The sequence below is a fragment of the Ambystoma mexicanum genome, chromosome 7p, assembly GCF_040938575.1.
Source record: "Ambystoma mexicanum isolate Mex_15411 chromosome 7p, UKY_AmexF1_1, whole genome shotgun sequence".
Lineage (NCBI taxonomy): Eukaryota > Metazoa > Chordata > Amphibia > Caudata > Ambystomatidae > Ambystoma > Ambystoma mexicanum.
The window spans coordinates 855,895,104-855,913,192 of record NC_090939.1 but is presented as its reverse complement, the minus strand read 5'-3'; the positions used below and the strand labels follow the sequence as shown (position 1 = coordinate 855,913,192).

Below are 18,089 nucleotides of genomic sequence, written 5' to 3'. Positions count from 1 at the left end.
AGGGAGTGGACTTTACAGGGCATGCTGCTGCGAATCGCATAGCGATTTCAAGTTCACATCTCACGCCGCCTCTCTGCCAAGGGCCCCGAACTGTGTGGCCCCGAGTCTAATAAATGCGTTTGCGTATCACAGATGCGTGTGCGTATCTCAGCTGTATTTTTATGAATCGCGACCACGCATGTTGCAACTTGTCTCGGCATCTGCAAATATCCACACTACAGTTTTAAGTTGCTGCTATTGAACAGCCTTTTAACAACAAAAAATACCTCTCACATTTGAGCCCGTTCTTTCGCTATCGCCACAAACACTGCCAACTGTTTGCTGTGAAGGCAATAAAAAGATCCACTTCTCTCTCGGATAGGTGAAGCATTCGTTGACATGGCCTATAGGTATATATGTATTTATATGTGTTGGTTACACAGTAACCTTTACAAAAGGTCAAAAGAATGACAACAATTTGAAATATAAGTACATACAAAATATGGCATGGCCTGTAATACAACTCTGAGCTAGATTTGCTGGGCGATCTGTGGTTGCATGAAGCATAATTGCACACTGACTCGCTTGCCGACATAGTTTTGCTAGCCTGGCATGCAGTTTTTCAAGACTCCTTTCAAAGGTATTAAGACTGCTCCCAACACTTGAACGATTCAACGAGGGTGATATGCATCACCATGAAGAAACTGTATCAGCCTCGGCCTTTCCCAATTTAATGGTACTTCTTTTATTACTATTAGAATGGTGAAATACTAACTGAGGCCCACCTGACAAGTGACACTCTGCCCCAGTTGTTCAGGCTTCTTTTTTTTTTTAACATCTTTTTATTAGTATGTCAACAAATACATTACATAACAGTATAATACAGAAATGAATAGCAAACCAAATAAAATAATTCAAAATCGTTCAACTAAATTGCATATCAGTAAACAAACATCACAATCAGGTAACCCCCCCAGACATACTGTTCAGGCTTCTAATGACAGCTAATCCTGTCATACTACCTACTTCAGTGCTGCTTATTACCCTCATAAGAATGATACACACGACCTGTTACTGAATCTGTGATGTTACACCTGTCTTTTAAATATCCTCTTTTAATACAATTGATATCATTGTTACTTATTGCTACTTATTTTTATCGCATTAAGTGATGAAAGGCGGATGCAAGCACACATGACATGCCTAACTCTTACCATACTTATTGAGCTTGCAGCTTGCAGGTGTAGAAGCCTGCCGTCTTATGCCCCTTTCAATGTAAACACCCTCTGATATTTTGTATTACTCTGTGAAGCATCAAAAGATGAGTTGGGAACACCTGACATGCATCTGACTTTGGGCCAACTCTGCTAGCCTTTTACATGTACCAGCCTGATATCAAAATCTTTCAATTTTAGTAGAAACCATTTCAGTAGTGCTTGTATATCTTTACCGGAAGGTTGAAAGGAGGAGCCAGACACTTTCGACATGTAACAGACTCTGCCACATCTCTACTGGCTGTTCAGAGGCACCTGGATTTCCTACAATCTCCCTACTTAATAGTATCTGAATCAACCGTACTCATTTACCCTGAGGAGGATGAGAGGTTGAGTAAGAAACATGCGACCAGTAACTGATTTTACCTTAGTCTTTATTGGGAAGTTTAGATATTAGCCCGTGATATTAAATGTTCTCTTGCAACAGTACCCACCTCAATTGTACTCATTTTACAAACCTCAGAAGGAAAAAAAGGCTGATTCAGACACACCTGAAATATGACTGTCTTAATGACCATCTTTAATGCTTTTTCACAGGTAAGACTCTATTAAGAAAATCTGTTGTGTTTTACAGCACCTTCTGTGAAAATTTGGGTAAAAAGCTTCACAGTTTGCAATCAGTTTTGTATGGTAGCACATGAAAAAAATCCAGTAAATGCAAGTCACCAAAAGTGCACAGGGGAATTTTCTAAAACGTTTTCTTGATGCCTTTGCCCACAATATATGCAAGTATAAAAAAATGTCATACTAGCTGTGCCCATACTTGTCCATGCAGGTTGCACCAATATATCACACTATTACCATAAAAGAACGTACTCCTTTTGGGCAGTAAAAAAATGCCATGCCAAAGTAAGAAAAATATATACAGACTGGCTGCACCAATATAGGCCAGTATGGCCACGTAAGAAGTCATTGTGTTGGCATTAAAATTTATGGGCAGTAAAAAATGTCATGCCACAGTAAGAAAATATACCCAGACGTGCTGCAGAAATATTGGCCAGTCCGGCCACATAATAACACTTATTATGTTTTCGCATTAAGTGATGATTAAGCCTAGTATAAAATGCAATGCTGCAGTAAATATATATGGACAGACTGGCTCCTCCAATGTAGGCCAGTCTATAAACGTAATAACCTCTGTCATGCTTGCGTTACCCTTGATGCCCAGTGAAATATGCCATGGCACAGTAAGAAGGTATTTGCAAACTGGCTGCACCAATATATTCCCTCTAGCCACATAATGATACTTACCATGTTTGTTTTACCCTTGATGCAAAAAATACCATGCCACAGTCAGAATATATGGCCAGACTGGCACCACCAATGTAGGCCGGTGTAGCCCAGTAATAACAGTTATTCACACATAGACACATTCATAGAAGTGCACCCAGACAACCCCCTTACATCCACGCTTATATACAAACTAATTACATACCTTTAATCATTAATGTATCTGCTCTCACAACACAGGCGCTGCCACACACAACCAGATGGCTTCTCCATAGCAGGGGGGTGTGCTCTGCTCAGAGGCAGGCAGCACAGTCCCCTTGCAAATAAAGCACCCGGGTGGACTGTGCTGCCTGGAGCTCTGGAAGATGTATGTCTTGATTGAAATTCTAAATGCATATTAGAATGTCAATCTAAATTGTACATCTCTCACTCAAGGCAAGGCAGCATCGCCCCTCCTCCCCCACTCTAACAGGAGAGCCATCCCTGGCTATGGCCTTTCCAGCTTAGCATTTCTTGCCGATATAGAAGCGGAGGAGCCTTGTGCAACTCAGGCCGTGTCCAGAACCAAAGAAGTACTCTGGCACCAAACTGCTAGGCTACATCATGTCTACAGTACGCAATACACTATAACAGACGTGTTTCAGCCCTTTTGGGCCACCTCAGTGAGGAGCAGTCTGAGTTTCTATGCCTAAAAAAACATATAAATGCTGGAGGTGGAGTTCCAAAGCCACTAGGACTACCCGGTGGAACCTTTACCATGTTTTACTTTTAATTTGTCTTACGCCATTACAGAAGGGGGCCATTCTCATGCAAAACTGTCCGACTGTGCACCCTAAGTGCTAGACCACGCGCTCACTGCACGAGACAGCAAGCAACCCAGATGTATTTAAACCAAATTTGGCTGCGTCAGCCATAGCTGTGAATATATTTATCTTAGTCTTACACACTGGCAACAGACTCCTCGACAGTAAGAAAGGACCACACCCTTTTGAACCATAGAGATTCCGTAGTTCCACTTTCATTTTTAAGATATAAGGTGACCAGCAGACTCAGTGAGCCATACGTGAGCAAGCAACCAGTAGGTTGCGAAACGCATTGTTTTTTCACTTTTTAATCGGTCTATTGTGACGCCTCAATAAAGCTAGAATTCTTCTAAAGCACATCAAGAAGCAGTCTCAGAGCATTTATTTATCTGCACCATACGGAGAGCCACTTTGGAGTGCAAGTCCCATATATATATATATATGCATATATATATATATATAATACATATATACATATATATATATATATATATATATATATATATATATTCACTGAAAAAACCTTAGTTAAGGTGCAGTTAAGTTGAGCAGATTTAATGCAACAAAACCCTTGAAATTCAGCAGATGCGGGAAGTCATGACCAGCTTATCTCGGTGCGCTCCTGTTGATTTCCCCATAATGCTATGTCCCCCATAATGCCATTTTGTATGCCATTGTGATTCCCTTCTTTTATAATATGTGCACATGGGCTTTGCCACAGGAACTTGCCAAGTGAAGCCTTTCACTGTGGCCCATTGACATGTTGCCCCAATAGGTTTCATTGGGGCCCACTAGCCATGGCCTTTGGCCATGTCCGCTTTCCATATTGCACCATTCGGTTCCTTAAAGTAACCCTCTAGCCATAGCATTTGGCCACACCCATTACACCCCCCCTTCACTGTTGCTGTAAACTCCCCTTTTCTTTATCTCTTTTTAAACTCTCTCTTGGAAGTGCTGGGAACAATTTGTTTTTTCAGATAGCAGCGGTTATCAATGTACTATAGATAACCATGGTTATCCGTGAACACACACAAATAACCACGGTTATCGGAAAAAAAACAAATTGTTCTCAGCCCTTCCAGTTGGGGGTGGGCCTTGACAATCTCTTGGCTTAGAAAACGTCTTCCAAATCCATCCAGCAAGTCAAAATATATTAGTCTCTCTCAACCTTTCTGCTGCAAAGCACCAATACCGATATAGAGGTGTTAAGGTGTCATGGGCACCCCGTTCTCTGTCAAATATTTTAAAAACTGTTGTATTGATTTACCCCAAACAAGTCAAGAAAATTAAGTCAATGATTTATGCCCCAATTTTTGTTCTTATTTGTTCCAAATCTGCCGTGCGGTTTTCATGTTGCGGCTGTTCAAAAACCTCACTTTTTCTCTATGGGAAAATTAATGTGAGTAGGCTAAAAACAGCGTCTTTATGGTTTCTTAACAACGTTTTCATTTTCTAACGAATCGTTCTCAAAATGTCCAGTTTAGTGAGGCTCTTGATAAATTGTTATTTGGCAGATGTCATCCAAATCCATCCATTATAAAGAGAGGTAGATAGAACCTAACAGCAATTAGGCCATTAGATTTGTCTTTGATACAAAATTACAATTTTATTAAACACTAAATATAAAAACATATCAATGTAAAAATATACAATACATACATAAAAAAGACTTATTACTGGTCTTCTTGACAAGAATGAACCATACTTGGGCATTAATCAGATTAATGCGCCCGACACGCGGTACCTAGTATAATCAAAGAAAATCTCCAGGACCCCGGCGGAGTGAAAACGCTGATCACACGTGGTGTTTGTCATCCCCGATTAATGCGCGAGCCGCGGTACCTAGGATAATCTAAGAAAATCTCCAGGACCTCAAAGTCATAAGGGAGGCAACACAGACATCAAAGAGTGGAAGAACAGGTAAGTGGTCCTAAATCAGACTAGAGGCAATATAGAGCGCTAGAAACAAAACGCAGGAGTAACACTGAATGGGGCAGGACTCATAGAATATCTGTTCCTTTATAGCTGGAGTCTGACCAGAGCACTGAGCAAGGATCAAAACGGGAAGGATTAGAGCAGCTATTGTTAAGCAAGAAGCTATATATTAGCCTGGGATGCAACAACTCTGAAGGGGGAGCACCTCAGTGTGTACACCCAACAAAGGGTAAGCATGTGTTTATAGCCATTATTCAACGGGCTAATGATGAACAACAACTAACGAGGAAGTAACACCCATATAGAAAGTAATAAACTTTTTGTAAGTTTTCTCTATTTTTTCTGCGATATCCCAAGGATAGGTACTGTTTCTTGAAAATACCACACCAACATCAAGTGGATTAACAAGTGGGGAGAAAAACTGGCCACGAGATTCCTTTTTAGGATATCACTACCTGAGGTAACAAAGAAAGCAAGTAGACAATTGTCATCGAGAGCGAGATTCACAATAGCGAGTCCTGAAATATTATTAATATATGTCTTGACAGGTATATCGAAATACCATAGGTTTAAGGGCCAACTCCTGACCTATTGAGGACGTTTTTTGGCAAACCAAGGGCCAAACCCACAAGCGGGATAAGGTAATTGTTTTACCTATTTACCAGCATACCAAAAATTGAAGGTATAGGAATCTGAGTATTAAATACAGGATCTTGATTTTAATTTTTCTTCTATCAGCAGCTATGCCAGTCTGAAAAAGATAACTACTTCATTAATGAAGATCGATTTTATGCTTGAAAGAAATTGTGTTTTTAAGTGGAACGTGACATTACTCCTGAAGAAAGTCCCAGATTGACGTTTGAGGACTGAAACATGTCGAATTTAAGAGTCTAAGTGAATATAGACCTAGAAAAGGATTCAAAGTTCAAATCGAACATTAGAATATCATCATTTAAGAAGATATTCTGTAAAACAATTTATTCATCTTGATGCCTGAGTATGGTTCATTCTTGTCACGAAGACCAGTTATAAGTCTTTTTTATGTATGTATTGTATATTTTTACAATGATATGTTTTTATATTGAGTGTTTAATAAAATTGTAATTTTGTATCAAAGACAAATCTAATGGCCTAATTGCTGATAGGTTCCATCTACCTCTCTTTATAATTAATGTATCTACCCCCCACTAAAAGGTAGAGTCATCACTCTAGAGTGACAAGGGTGGGTTTCCCCTGTTTAATTGAGCATCCAAATCCATCCAGCAAGTCAAAAGTTATTACCCTCGCTTAGCCTCTCTGCTGTAAAAAACACCAAGGCCGATATAAAGGTTTACAGGAACATGGGGCAGCCCCTTCTCTCTCAAATATTAAAAAAATTACTGGATGGATTTACCACAAACCAGTCAAGGAATTTAAGCCAACGCTTTGTGCCCAAGTTGTTACTTATTTGGACCAAATCTTCCCAGCGATTTTCACCTCTACTGCTGTTCAAAAACTGCAATTCTTTTAACTTTCTTAATAACGTCTTTAATTTTTAATCGATTTTTCTGGAAATATCAAGTACAATATTGTTTGCAAAACCTCAGCCAAATCCCTTATGCGAGTCAAAAGTTATTAGCAATTCTTTTTTCCGGTTTACTATGGAACTTGATATTCAACTTAATAGTGCAGTATAGGATGGTGGTTGCGAGCTCTGTTGTAAAGGTTGGTTGCGAGTTCCATAGGAATTTGAAAAAATTAATTGCTAATAATATTTGAACCATGTGACAGATTTAGCTGAAATATTTTATACAATTTTGTACACGCTTCCCCATACCCCAGGCTGGAAGGTTTGGGAGAGATTCGTTAAAAAATAAGAAAGTTATTAAGAAAACAACAAAAGGAATTTCAGCCTGCTCTCCATTCATTTTCCCATTGACAAAAAATTTACATTTTTGCTCCAGCGCACAGTGAAAACTGCTGGATGGATATGGACCAGGTCTAAAACAACTTCGGCACGAAGCGTGGACTCGCAATCCTTTTGTGGTTTGGGGTTATTGTGTCGAGTAGTTTTTAAAATATTTGACAGAAAAGGGTGTGCCCCCTTCTCCCCAAAAAAATATGATATCCCCATGATGCATTGCAGCACAAAGGCTTTTCAGAAATGAAAAATCTGCCATCTTTTTTTTCTGATGCGAGAGATAGCCATGGCTATAACCGCGAATATCAGAAAACAAAATACAGAAAAATGGCATTTAGAGGTGGATACACAGTGAAATGGCATCAGGCTGGAGGTGTGTGGGGGAGAGTGCACCATCTCACATTTGGGAGTTGGAGGTGGGCTAGGGACTGAGTTTGCAGCGCAAACATTTTCCCGTAGCTGCAAATATTCAGCGGCATACCCGCGGCTACCGGGGAAGATGAGATCGGCAAACTAGTGCTTGAGGGGGTATGGGAGAGGGCTAGGGAGGAAATGGGAGTTTGTGGGACCTTGCCATGAGGAGAGGGGCACTTGGGAAGTGAGTGGGGGTCCCGGGGAACATTTTTTACCAATGTTTTTCCCGATAATCGCAGCTATCCGAAACTACCGATAATCACAGCTATATGTAGTGCATTGGTATTATAGCCGCAGTTATGGTAAAAAGTCAACAAAAAAAAGGATATTTATACATCTACAGTGAAGTCCGGGGTGAAAAATCACTAGGCCATGGCAGTGGCTTGGTAGCGTTTAAACGGCTGACGGCCTGGCAGTGTTGTAAAACAGTGGGCATGGCCAAAGGGCGTGGCCAGTGGCCTATTAGTGTAAAAAAAAGAAAGTGGGCTCGGACGAAAGCTCTGGCCACTGGCCTTGGCCAAAAGCCAGGACTAGTGGCCAGGAAGTGATTTAAAAAATACAATAAACACAGCCATATGCCGTGGCGGCTCCAGCCATGGCCAGTGGCCAATTAGTGTTTTTAAAAAATACAGTGGGCATGGTCGAAGGCCATGGCTATTGGCCTGCTGCTGATTTAAAATATACAGTGGGCACAGCCTAAGGCCAATGGTGCTGAAAATTATACAGTGGTGGGGCCGAAAATAACTATGGAATAATAAAACCTTTGACATTCAAAGAACAAACTTTAGGTAAAGTGCAGCTAAGGTGACTAAACATAACGCTACAAAACCCTTGATATTCAGCGGATTGGGAAACTCAGGACCGGCTTAACTTGCGCCTTTCCGTTGCAAAGGCCAAGAGCACATATATATTATAAGAATATGGATTCACAATGCCATACAAAGTGGCATAATGGGGGAAATGGCATTATGGGGCAGATCAACAGGAACGCGCCATTCCTGAGGTTTCCAATGTGCTGAATTTCAAGGGTTTTGTTGCATTATCTTTAGTCACCTTAACTGCATTCTAACTAAAGTTTGTCCCTTGAAAAAAAACATATATATGAGAAGTAGAAAATGCCATTTGCACATTAAAGAATGGTACAGTGACGGTCTCAATTCTATTGTAATGGATTATAAGTATTGCAAAAATTCTGATCCGATATTAAAAATATGCAATTATGCACGTAGTATTTGCTGTGCTTCACTTATTTCTTTCGTTAGCTGGTAAGATTATTGCAGCTGCTCTCAAGCCTGTCCCACATTTGCAAGCAGCTTTGAAGCCTGTAGGGCCTGGGTATTTTTGGAGCGTGTCGGCTTGGTTCAGGGTCGCCTTCTGTATCAGAGGCTGTCAGGCGAAGCTGCGTTGTTGTTGTGGAGGACAGACTGCAAGCCTGTATATCATGGAACGTGAACATACATCTGCTGTCTTCATGGCACGCCAGGTGCTACTTCAGTGAGAGCTTTCTGGACTGTGCTGGAGGGAACCCAGGGAAATAACACACAACCTCTATAGTCCTGTATAGAGATGCAAATGCCTCTTTTCGACAAAATTGAACTGAAAGTTACCACCAGTACGTTACATTTGTGATATATTCTGCTCAGATGTCGAAAACAAATGCATTTAAGACGAAATACAAAAGTGAGGAATATTGAAAATGAACTAATAATGCCGGTTGGTGCTACTTGACCAGTTCTGAGGATCCTGTAATGTCCAATGCCAGCAATTAAGTCAAATGTTATCACAACGGGAAACTGGATCCGCGTCCAATTACAGCCTTTCCTTGCTTAGATTACCGTTTTCATTTACGTTTACATAAAACAAAAATACTGTTAATAATGATTGCCATGAGCAAATGAAATCCATAACTCTGACCTTTTTCTGCTTCGATAAATCTATTTATCTAAAAAAAAACTGAATTTAATTAAAAAAACATCGTAAAAATAATGAATGTGCTATAATTGCTCTCTTTCCTTTACTCTTTCTGCATTTTGATTATTTTCTTTCAATGAAAGTGAAACATCGGTTAATATATCACCAATGTGTTTGTTGTTTTCTCAATTTTTTCAGAGAGTTACAAATGGTCATTATCAATTTACCTCATTCTATTTGATTTATCATGGCTTTTTCATGGTTTATTCACGCGTCACGCTGCGCAACCATGCAGTGGCTGTTGCCTGCGTTAATACGTGCTTCACCTCAAAGATTGGTACTCGCGTGACTAGAATGCAAAGTGCAGTTTGCATTAAAAAAATTGATAACGGAAACAACATATGCAGTTGAGATGATGTTAGTGTGCGACCGGAAATGTCTTTGGTTATAGGAAGCCTTGAAAGATGTGTGGTAAGACCTACAGTCTCTGAACAGACGACCATCATTTGAATCCCTCGTCTTCTAACGCTAATGAATAGCCAAGGGCTAAAGCGGGGACGTCGGGAAGGTTAATTTCAGGGAAGCATGGAGTATGATTCCACCTGGATATATTGCCCTCACGTTGAGCCCTACATACTCAAATAGATTGACGTTCCCATAGGAATAAGTGGGCTGAAACTTTGAGCAGGTTTTCAAAGTGATCTTGTGAGCAGGGATTCAGTTTGAGAATGAGGGAAAACAGGGTCGTTATCAGAAATGCAACCTAAAAGGCCCTCTGAAGATCCCGGTCTGATCCCTAGTGAACGTTAAATGCTCCAGTGTCGGACCATTTAAATTACGAGGTGCTGTACTTCGAGCAGTAAGGTGTGCAGTATCTTGTTCAAACCGTATTGCTGAGACCACGTTGTGATGGGCATGTTGAGAGGGAACATATAAGTGGGACAGCATGAGACTGTGCAGCTGTTTTGAAAGACCCATGTAAAGAGGTATGCACAGAGTCGCATGATTTTTGGGTGAAAAGTGCTGATGCTGGGCTTAACAGTCTATAGGCCTCATTACACATATGGAGGTAGCCATGCCGCTAGTAGCGGCATGGTGACCCCCATACCGGGTACCGGGTCCGGATTCCCGGAATGGGGAATTACCGGGCCATTCTGAACTTGTAGGGCCCGGTAATTCCCCTTCCCGGGAACCCGGACCCGGTACACCCCCATTCCCATTCGAAGCCCCATAGGGCTCAATGGAAATGGGGAAGATGCAAACAACGGGCGTGTCAATGATGGGCCCGTTGTTTCCATCCTGGTTTGCTCGCGGGACCCGCTAAGGACGCCTGGTTTTACCAGACGTCCTTAGCGGGTCCCGCGAGGAGACCTCGTAATGGGGCGGTAAAGGGATAACGGGGCCGGCATCTCTACCGGCCATGTTATCCCTCTACTGCATACCTCGTAATGAGGCCCAATGTGTTTCTACCAACCACTTTTTATACCAATTCTGAACAGTTTATCAGTACTGTTTTCTTATTTTAATGGGTGAGTCACCCAGGCCCTCCCATAGACTGCCACTCAAAGCGACACTAACTCCTGATGTTTTTGATTGGTGCTCAATATAAAAATTAAATGCATTTTCAATGTTCATGGCTACAGTGGCTGATGGGAATTTTTTAATTGGAGTGGTGTAAATGTTTACCACAAATATGCAGCAGTGACTGACCGTAGTGAGAGAGCTCAAACCAAACAAGGGAGGTTTGGCGGAGGGTTCTTCCAGCTGTGAACATTGTAAAAATAATTGTATATAATCGCAGCATTCTATAGCACACTTTCTGTGCAAAATAGAGTAAAAAAACACATTGTTTGCAAATTGGTTGTATGGGATCACACGCAAAAAAATACAATAGTTACCAAGTCACCAACAGTGCACAGAAGCATTTTCTAATACATTTTCATGCTACCTTTGCTCCCTATTTATACAAGCATAAAAACATTTTCATGTTGGCTGCACCAATATAAGCCAGTATTCCCATATAAGAACAAACATGTTTGCTTTGCCCATAATGTCAGTAATTATACTATAGGAAACATGTCCACGCAGGCTCTGCAATGTATGCCACTATCCCCACTTAAGAACATACTCCTGTTGTATTTTCCATGCAACAGTAAGAACACTTATCCAGACTGGCTGCACCAATGTAGTCCATTATGGCCATGTAACAGCACTCATCATGTTCGCATTATATTGGCATATAATCTGCAGAAACTGCTCTAGGGGAAAGGTCAATTAATAGTGAAGACAGAGGGCAATCTTGTACCCCCGTGTAGATTAAATCCTCAGAAACTAGCCCCTTTCTCACAACATGTGCCCTTGCATTTAAGTAAATTATATCTACAGTTCTCACAAAGGAGTTGTGTTCCCCTTTCAGCAAGTGTGTGTCCTCAGTAGGAAAAAAATCTTCTGCAACTTCTTTAGCACCTTCTTCCTTCTGACAGGGGTATTCATGCCGCTCACATTCCATGAACCCATGTTCTCTCAAACCAGCCATGTCTGCTGAACTCCAGAATGGCCAGTCAATGAGTTACCCATAGAGCTTGCACCAACAGGGTAGGAAACTAATGGGTAAGTGAACAATACACAACGACAAATACCAGTGGCAAGTCATGTCGACCCCAAGATAGCAAAATCCATACAGCCGTATAAATCACATTGGTATAGACCATTATCTCAAGCGTTCCTCCTTGCTTTGGACAGGACTAACAGGGATAAGTCATCGTCTTCCGTCCTCCCGCATTCCAGAACATGTTACCATAACACTTGTGTCGCGCCTCGAAACACTTGCGTATAGGTGCGTTATAAATGCCATATCATATCATAGCACACCGTAGCCATATAAAAATGATCTACCTCAAAGGCCATCCCATTTTTCACCAAGCTTCTGTGTAATTCATAATTTGTGACAATTCATTTGTTTTGCGGCTGTTAGGTACATTTTGTAAAATGTCTTGCAAATATAACAATAACAAAAATTGTGTTCTGTAATGATTGCATGGGAAGGTTCTTAAACCACCACTGTAGAATACCAGGGCGGAGGGTGTAAGTGCAGGTGCAGATAGACCGGAGCAGTGCCGATTGGGTGTGGGAGGACAGGGCCCTGAGGATGCATAAGGGTCCAGGACACCAATCGCAGCAACTGTGGGATTAGCATGAGAGAGAAGAAGGGAGGGAGGAGGTAAAAAGGAGAGGTCTTAAGGAGCTTCCAGAATTAAGAAGATCCTGCTCAAGGCGCAGAAAGGGGGGAGGCTGTTCCATAGGAGGGAGCCAGCTGGGCAAAGCGAGCGACCACCTGCCCTCTGTTTAGCAAAATGCTTTACACACAGCGAGTTAGAGCCAGAGGAGCGTAGTGGTCTAAAGGGGGAGTATTTACTAAAATAAAGTTGAAGATAGTGTGGTCCCCGGGCCAACACCGCTTTGTGGATGATGTAGAGGGATTTGAATGTAATCTGGGCAGCAACCAGGAGCCAGTGAAGACTTTTTAGTGCAGGAGAGAGGCAGTCCCTGGGCTTAAGGTCAAGTATAAGTCTTGCTGTCCTATTTTGGATTTGCTGGCGGGGTCGCAGAGTGGAAGATGGTAGATTCAGGAGGAGGCTATTTCAATAGTCAGGCCCAGAGAGAACCATGACTTGGGTCAAATTGAGGCTCTGGGGGAAAGTGAGAAAAGGGAGAATTCCTTTGAGAAGGAAGAGCTGAAAGTGGGACTTCTTGGCAATGTCCTGACTGTGAGGGCTGAAGGAGAGAGCAGAGTCGAAGATGACTCCAAGGTTTGTAGCTTCAGAAGAGGGGGCGCAGGGGGAGAGCCCAAAGAGGAATGCCAGAGTGAAGGAAAGAAGGAGGGAGCAGGGGTCCCGAAGGGAAGGATCTCTGTTTTACAGGCGTTGAGGCAGAGATAATTGGCAGTGCACCAAGACTGGATGGCAGATAGGCAGTCAGGGCTGATGGAGGATGTAAGAGGGTCTGCAGGGAGTTTTAAAAAAATCTGGGTATCGTCTGCGTAATACTGGAAGTTGGAAGAGAAGGGGGAGATGAGGCTTGCAAACACAGCAAGGTTAAAGAGCCTGGGGAAGAGGATAGAACCCTGGGGGACACCACAGGTGGAGAGGGAAGTAGGAGTGGAGGAAGGGCCCAGGATGACTTGGGAAGAGCGTTCAGTAAGGAAGGATGTCACCCAGTCCAGTGCCCGTTCCGAGATCCCAAGGATATTGTGGAGCCTTTGTATGAGGATGGAATGGTTGACGTTGTCAAAGGCAGAGGGGAGAGCGAGAAGGATAAGGACAGGTGGGGAGTTGGAGTCCAGAGATGCAAGCAGTTCTTCACAGGTGTTCAGAAGAGCAGTTTCCGTGCCTCTAGATGCTTGGAATCCAGATTCATGGTCGTGGAGACCACCAACAAGTTCAGTGTGTGAGTTGAGTTGGGGAAAAACCAACTTCTCCAGCAGTTTCCCCAGGAAGTGGGTGATGGAAATAGGGCGATAGTTGGCAGGGCAGGTAGGATCTGATGAAGGTTTTTTCAGGAGTGGGCACACAAGGGAGTGCTTAAAGGAGGAGGGGAAAGATCCTGTGATGAAAGAGTAGTTGCAGAAATCAGCCACAGCAGGGGCAAGAGAGCCAATGTTATCCTTGATGGCCCTGGATGAACAGGGAGACACCTGCTTAGAAGAGGCCTTCATGGAGCGGACAACTCTGATAACTTCTTCAGGTGTGAAAGGGGTGAAGGAGGACAGAGGAGGGAGGGGGGATTGAGGTGAGAGAGTGTGCAATGGGTTATGAGGGCGAGTAGCAAGGGTCGTAAGGATGTCCTGGGTTTTGGACTCAACGTGTAAGGCCATTGCATTGTAGCGGACCTGGGAGGGACAAGGGGAGGAGGAGACTGAGGAGGGGTTGGCTAATTCCAAGCAGATCTTGAAAAGTTAAGCTGTGTTATTGGATGCACTGGAAACCCATGCTTGAATGTGGGCTCTTTTCTTGGCATGGATGGAGTGTCTGTATTGCCTTTGGATCAGGCAGCAGGCCAGTTTGTCTGAGGATCAGCCTGAGGTTTGCCACTTCCGTTCTGCAGCCCTGCAATTATGTTTCAGGGCCGCAAGTTCGGTGTCGTACCAGGTGTTACACTTAGAGACAGGTTTCTGGCAGATCCTCATGACTGGGGCAAGAATGGCAAGAGCCTTGGTAATGGAAAGGTATAGGTTGCTGAGGGAAGAGTCAGAGGTGGAGTCAGAGGTGGGGGGGGTGAGGGGGATTAAGGTGGAAGCGAAGGCAGCCACAGACACGCGTTTCATTGGGCAGCTGTTGGCAAATGAGGTTGGTGGGACTTTCGGGGGGGATTTCAGGGGGGACAAGGGGACTCAAGTGGGATGGGAGGAAAGAATGGTCAGACCAGGAGAGCGGGGTGACTAGAGCGGGTGAGAGAGAGAGAGGTCAGAGTGCATGGGGGCATCCAGAGTGTGTCTAGCTGAGTGGGTTGGCCCAGAAGGGAGAATGGAGAAGGAAACCGAGGTGCAGAGGTCAGTGAAGAGCATTTTTGCAGAGCCTGGGGAGGCGACAATTGGATGTTGAAGTCACCCAGTAGGAGGATGATGGATGTGGATGAAAGTAAGGAAGAGCAAAAGTCAGCCCATTCAGAGAGGAACAGGTTGGTGGTTCCTGGAGGCCGATAAATGGTGGCAATGGTCAGGGTGCTGATAGGAGAGATGTCCAACTTGCAAACCAGGCTTTCAAAGAAAGTGCAGAGCTGGGTAAGTAAGATGGAACCCACTCGGGGAAGATTAAGGCAACCCCCCTGCCAGTGCGGTACGAGGCTGTATCACATAAGTACAGCACTTCCACATTTGTTAGCATCAGCACAGCGGCAAAAGCTACCTGTGCCAGTGCATGCACAGTAGGCCACAGTAGAATGGAGTCGGACTCAGCAGCTCTATGGCTCATGCGCACATTCCGTTGCATGCCCATTGAGCATTATTGGACATGCGCGATGGGAGCCATTTGCATTGCTGCTACTGCTTGGCATCCAGGGCAGTCTGTTCAGGGTATGGACCTAATTATGCCTATGGCGGCTATGGTCAAAATGTGGTTTTTGAAATGCCTCCAATTTTTGAAATACCACCTAATTGTGAGTTGGTATAGTGTGTGATTTTGACTGCATCGGGTACACAGAAGGCACTGCATATTTCAAATCTAGGAGTATTTTTTTAAATGCCACGTTTTTTGCATTTCCTCCCATACCCCAAAGAGACTTTTTTCATTCATTCACATTTATTATAACATTCTTCATATTAAAAGGGCACTGATTTGAATAAAATGAGCATCTCTAGGAAAGCAGGCAACCTATTTGTGAATGATACACCTTGTGTCCGATTTTGCTGTTATTGCTGCATTTTGTGTCCATTGTTTGCTTTGGTAAGTGGGGGGATTTGTGTTAATGTGGCTGATGGATTTCCCTCTCTCTTACACATTGTCCTTTCTTCTTTTTAAAATTTGAAAATAGTTGTTATTATTCCCCGCATGGAGCCTACGCCCAAAGCAAGCTTGCCCTTGTTCTGTTTACCTACCATCTGCATCATCATCTAACAGAAGAAGGGAGCCACGTGACCGCAAATGCGGTAGATCCCGGGGTGGTGAACACCGAGCTCTACAAAAATACCTCCTGGCCTGTGAGATTGGTCAAGTGGATGACATCTTGGTTGTTTATGAGGGTATGTTATTCTTTTCACAATTCTGATTCTTTTGATATTTCATTCATGGAGTACGTTTGTTTATATAACTTCCAACTCAGTGTCAGGAACGTAATTGTAAATGGTGTACATGAGTCCAGTGGAGAGAATGTCTAGAGTTCTGCATGAGACCACACGCAAACCCAGACATGTTCTGGCACCATGCAGAAGGGATGTGACCAAGCAGTTTGGGCTGGACTATCCCTTTTGGGGTGTGACCAAGCCTTTTGTAATGGGTTGGAACACTGAATAGGAATAGGCTGGAGGGTCTAGATCTATATCAAAGGTTAAGATTAATTCTGAACCTTCCACCCATCACCTCTTTTGTTTTGCGTTAGACACCCCAAATGGGATGGGTAGGCTCAGACGTGGGCCCTGAGCCTACTGGACCAAGCTACACCTCCCAAATGACACCGAAATGGGCCTCATTACGAGTTCAGCGATAACCTGCTGGTACTACCAGCCGATTGCCGCTGAACTCGTAACACTGTTCCACCGTTGGATATCCCGGTGCCACAGGGACATTACAAGTCCTGGCGACCTGGGATGTCAGGCAGCGGAAAGGACTCCACGGGAGTGGGGACACGGAAGCACCAGCACCGTTTATAACGGTGCCGGTGCTTCCGTGAAAACCATGCCTGCAGGGACCGGTACCCCTGGCAGGTCAGACCTGCCAAGAGCAACGGCCCCTGCAGGCATACTTGTAGTCTGGCAGTCCGTAAAGGGTGCCGGTAGGCTCCTTCTGGCACCCTTATTTACGTACCGCCAGACTTGTAATGACACCCATGTCTGGGGCTGCTTGTGGTCTCCTGAAGAACTAATATGACCAAGCAATTTGTGCCGGACTGCCCCTTTTGGGGTGGGACTAAACCTGATCAGCACATGGTCTTTCCCCTTTCTATAATGGCTTGCAAGGTGGAATAACAATGGTCTGAAGGGTTGCCCAGAGGTTAAGATTAATTCAAACCTTTTCAGCCATCACCTCTTTTGTTTCGATTTTGTTATTATCCAGTCAGATAGCTGGTGTCCAACTTCATGTCTGAAGAACCGTAAACGTGTTGAGTTTTCAAGATATCCCTCATGAATATTCAAGAGATAAATTTGCATGTATTTAGAATAGTGTATGTAAATTTGTCTCATGAATATTCATGAGGGATATCCTGAAAACATGTTATGTTTGCAGCTGTGGAGTCAGATAAGTATTCGCTGATGACAATTATGTTTACTCTCCTGAACACAGATTAGAATCTCAGTAGGCTAGATTTCACAAATAAAACTCGTTTAAAAGAAAACTAATAATGAATATTGTAATTTGAAGTTGATCAATTTCAAGTGTATTTTAGAAAATTAATTATCAATAAAACATTTTACAAAATGTCATAGAACATAATCAGAACAATTCAGTTAAGAATGTTATATACAAAGACAATTAATATAAATAATCATTAAAGTACATGATTTAAAGGAAGTTACAAGACGTCATGATGAGAGGCAACCCACGTATCCTGATCGATCAACTACATGAGTAGGCTCCTAAACCACAACCTTAAAAGAAATGTAATCAAAAATAAATCTTATTACAATTCAATAGTTGTGGATAAAAAACGGCATCTGTATCGTACCTTTGTAGAACCTACAAAGGATTTACTAGATCACTACTACATCACATACAAATCAACAAATGAATAACATAACTGAAAATGACCATAACACATAATTACAAGAAACACCCCAAAATCATGTGTTGTATTTGTGGGAGTGATAAAATCAACGCGTATACCTTTTGTGTGATGTTTACTCGTGTGATGTTTACTCTGTTTTTATATTGATACATCCAACCCAAATATGACTTGCATGAAATAATATGTAAAATCTAGCCATTAGCCCTT

General features: G+C 42.9%; 1 protein-coding gene across 5 annotated transcripts in view; it reads left to right on the top strand.

Annotated features, from left to right (window-relative positions):
- The window catches only part of DHRSX (dehydrogenase/reductase X-linked), a 1,538,459-nt gene that overhangs the window by 1,285,791 nt on the left and 234,579 nt on the right, over positions 1–18,089 (top strand). For all 5 annotated transcript variants that reach the window (XM_069637026.1, XM_069637025.1, XM_069637028.1 and 2 more), the window contains one exon: positions 15,975–16,182. In XM_069637026.1, the coding sequence (XP_069493127.1) occupies positions 15,975–16,182 (208 nt within the window). The remainder of the gene's footprint in view (positions 1–15,974; positions 16,183–18,089) is intronic.